Raw genomic sequence first — 3,887 nt, forward strand, 5'->3', positions numbered from 1 at the left:
TTGTTTGCATAAAGTATTTTTTTTTTTTTAGCAATTGTGTTTGTTTTATGTGAGAGATCAGATAATTTTAAAATAATAAATTAAATTATTGTGTAAGATATATATATGAATTTATATGCATTGAAATTTGTGCGATCTTTTTTAAATCAATACGTAATCATCTAACAAAATTTTTCAAGGTCTATATATTTTGATCTATTATAATATTGTTACACACGTAACAAAAGGTCATAGGAACAAAGATAGGTTTGTATAAAATTACAATCTTATATAATTTAAATTGCATGCAAAATAATTTACGCGAAGTTAGGTTAGATTTGTTAATTCCTTCTAAATTCATTAGAAACGATATAGAAAATAATATAAAATCGTTTATTGTAGCATGATATTTATTGAAGTCATAATTAAAAAATAAATATTAGCCGTATTTAATATTTTTCAAATTTGAAATACGTTCGAATATTCGTCGCCATTTTTAATTTCTAAAATTGGCGGTAACCAGCAAAGTTAAAGCTGATAGGTCCAAGATCAATTTACTTTAAGTACTTACGACATAGTAAATTAAAGAGGGAGACCTTGTGGCAAGATCGTCTCTGATTGTTCTTCCATACATTTGTTACCTACGTCCTATGACCGAATTCATACAGACACGTTAACATCTGGTTTTAAAGATTTTTTGTATTAATATATTAAATATTTTTTATAGTTCCATCATTTAATCATAAATCTTAACAATAAATATATAAAAAAAAATGGCGCCTAAAACAAAAGAAGTACCGAAAGAAAATATTCAAATACCTTCGAGAGGTATTAATGCTATTTTATTAGGACCACCTGGTAGCGGAAAAGGAACACAGGTAAAAATTATTATTGAATGTATTATTTTTCCATTTTATGAGATAACAACGAATACAATAAAATAATATTTTACGTTTTCTTTTACAGGCTCCTTTATTTAAAGAAAGATATTGCGTTTGTCATCTCTCTACGGGAGACATGTTAAGAGCTGAGATAAATTCTGGCACTGCTCTTGGTAAAGAAGTTAAAAAGATTGTAGACGAAGGGAAATTAGTCAGCGATGATCTTGTAGTTAGTATGATAGATTCTAATCTGGATAAGCCCGAATGTAAGCGTGGTTTTCTTTTGGATGGCTTTCCGAGGAGTGTTCCGCAAGCTGAAAAGGTAAATTTAAATAAGAACTGTTATTAATTTATATTAAATAATATAATTAAAATATCGAAAATATATGCAAGGTGACTAAAAAATATAGTTCGGTACATAAAGGGCATATATTACTTGCTATAGTAAGCACGGAGAGTAGTAAAAATTCTATTGATATAGGTCATAAAATTAAATGTTACTCTGCAATATCAACTTTTATATATTTAGGTTTCTTCATTTTCATGATCGTATCATTTTATTTTCGATACAGATAAATATAAGTTTAAAATTTTAAATAAGATTATTATGTACCAATGTCAATAGAGATTATTTTGACACAAGCATGGTATAAATTTTCTCTATTCATTCAGTTTAATAAGCTTTATTTCCGTACTCTTAGTTATACTCGTTCATTATTTTAATATGGAAATAGCATGTATGCTTTTTGTGTATAGTTTTTCAAAACACATATAGGGTAAAAAATAATCATATTAATTATAATAGTCATATTTATTTCTTAAATTATTTAAAATCAAAATTATTTTTTTGTCACCTTGTGTAAGTTGTTTATTTCAGTCATTTATTCAGATTTTAAAAATTAAAAATCAAAGCAAAATATTAATGAGTTACTATAGTCACAAGTAGGACATTGCTAGCATAACAATATTGAGTGCCTGCAGTCAGTAGTAGTGCACAGCAAGCATTAAACTTTTGATGACTATGGTCATTAGTAATATTAAAAAGACTAAAAGTAGATTTAATCTCTTTAACTTGCTAATTACACTCGTACGTATATATACGTAATAATTATTGGATTTATGTAGTTAGATACTATGCTAAAAAAGAGGAAAACTAAACTCGACGCTGTAGTTGAATTTGGAATCGATGACAAATTATTGATAAAAAGAATCACAGGTCGTTTAATACATACTGCGAGCGGTAGATCGTATCACGAAGAATTTGCTCCGCCAAAAAAACCTATGACGGATGATGTAAGTAATTTGATTTATTTGAATATTAATAATACATATGTCATTTATATCACTTAATGAATCCGCATATAAAATAATAATAATTTATTTATTAACAGGAAACCGGTGAACCTTTAGTTAAAAGATCGGATGATAATGCAGAAGCTTTAACGAAACGATTAGCCGTTTATCATACTCAAACGCAACCACTAGTCGATTATTATGCTTTGCAAGGTATTCACTATTATATCAATGCGGCGCAATCAAGTGCTAAAGTTTTTGAAGATATTGATCGCATATTCTTGAGGGCTATCGAACAAGATCAGAAAAAAGGTTTTTTCTATAGATTCTTTTCATAGATTACTTTATTTCTATATACACACACACAACACACACATAAACATAACATGGGAACAGATAATATTCAAAATAATATTACTTACATTGCAGTTAATAATATACTTACTTTTATTGTGGTATCAATTTATCATTGATATTACTTTTGGAATAAGTGGGGTTTATTAAATATATTATTTACTTTATTCAAAAGTAGTTTTAGTAATAATGGTACGAATATTATGTATATGTTGTGTAGGGTATTAATTAAATATCGATTAAATAATATCATTAAAAATAATCTTGATAGCAATATGTAAAGAAAAATATGTAAGAATGATATATCATAGATAATTGAAATAAGATGATATTGATGATGATGATGATGACGATGACGATGATAAAATAAGGCACTATAAAATATGTTACAAAATAGGATTTATGATTTTAAAGTCACAAGCACAGATAATGTTTTTATCGATAAATATAGTTGAGGATACATAAAGGTTACTAAAAAAATGTAGTACGTAATTAAAAATATTAGAATAAAACTAAATTTACATGTATATAGTTAAGCAAGGAAATATCACACAGTACGATATATATGTCTTATATTTATGCTTTTATTTTTTTCTTTAATCGTAGTATCTTTTGTAACTCGAATTTTTATTTATTTACTTTATACACACATAGATTAACGTTTAAGTATAATATTCTTTTGAATATATCGCATTGATATTGAAAATTTGTGAAAAATACAACAGCAATATATTGAGTGATTGCAAAAGTTCGATTTTCACGAACTTTTAGAATCACTTAATATTATTAAAACCTATATATATGTATATAATTTCAACAACAATATATGCATATATGCAGCATATATTATATACAAAAAAGGAAAAATGATTCTATATATATATATATTTCTTACCAATAAAATATATATATATATATATTAATATAAATAGTAAACATAACATAAAATAATATACATATATATGTATTATAACAATAAAAAAAATAGGATTTATCTATTAAATTTTGTCCACGAATGAAAATGTAATATCAATAAAAAACGTAATGCTACTTGAATCATCAAGATCATTTTATATACGCACATTTGGTAACGTCTATATGTGATCATATTACTATTCATATCTTTGGTTGCATTTATTTTAGTAATAATAGTTTGACATTTATTTTAATGTTAATTGTAATAAGAGACAAATTAATTAATAATGCACACGTAGAAAAAAGTAGGAAAAGGAAATAAGCCTATATATATACTAAACGCGTAATTATACAAAAGATTATACATAAAATATGTATCATAGATCAAAATCTATTTTACGCAATTGAAAGTAAATTACAACGTACTTCAGTACGATGTTACTGCCTATATGTATACTACAATGT

General features: G+C 25.4%; 1 protein-coding gene across 1 annotated transcript; it reads left to right on the forward strand.

Annotated features, from left to right (window-relative positions):
• Positions 1–505: 505 nt before the first annotated feature.
• On the forward strand, positions 506–3,078 carry LOC122521629 (adenylate kinase). Its single transcript, XM_043642474.1, has 4 exons — positions 506–857; positions 946–1,182; positions 1,986–2,153; positions 2,252–3,078. The coding sequence occupies exons 1-4, from the start codon at positions 753–755 to the stop codon at positions 2,489–2,491; spliced, it is 750 nt and encodes a 249-aa protein (XP_043498409.1). The 5' UTR covers positions 506–752; the 3' UTR covers positions 2,492–3,078.
• Positions 3,079–3,887: the final 809 nt, after the last annotated feature.

This window comes from Polistes fuscatus, unplaced genomic scaffold, assembly GCF_010416935.1.
Source record: "Polistes fuscatus isolate 324 unplaced genomic scaffold, CU_Pfus_HIC Scaffold1, whole genome shotgun sequence".
NCBI classification, from domain to species: Eukaryota; Metazoa; Arthropoda; class Insecta; order Hymenoptera; family Vespidae; genus Polistes; species Polistes fuscatus.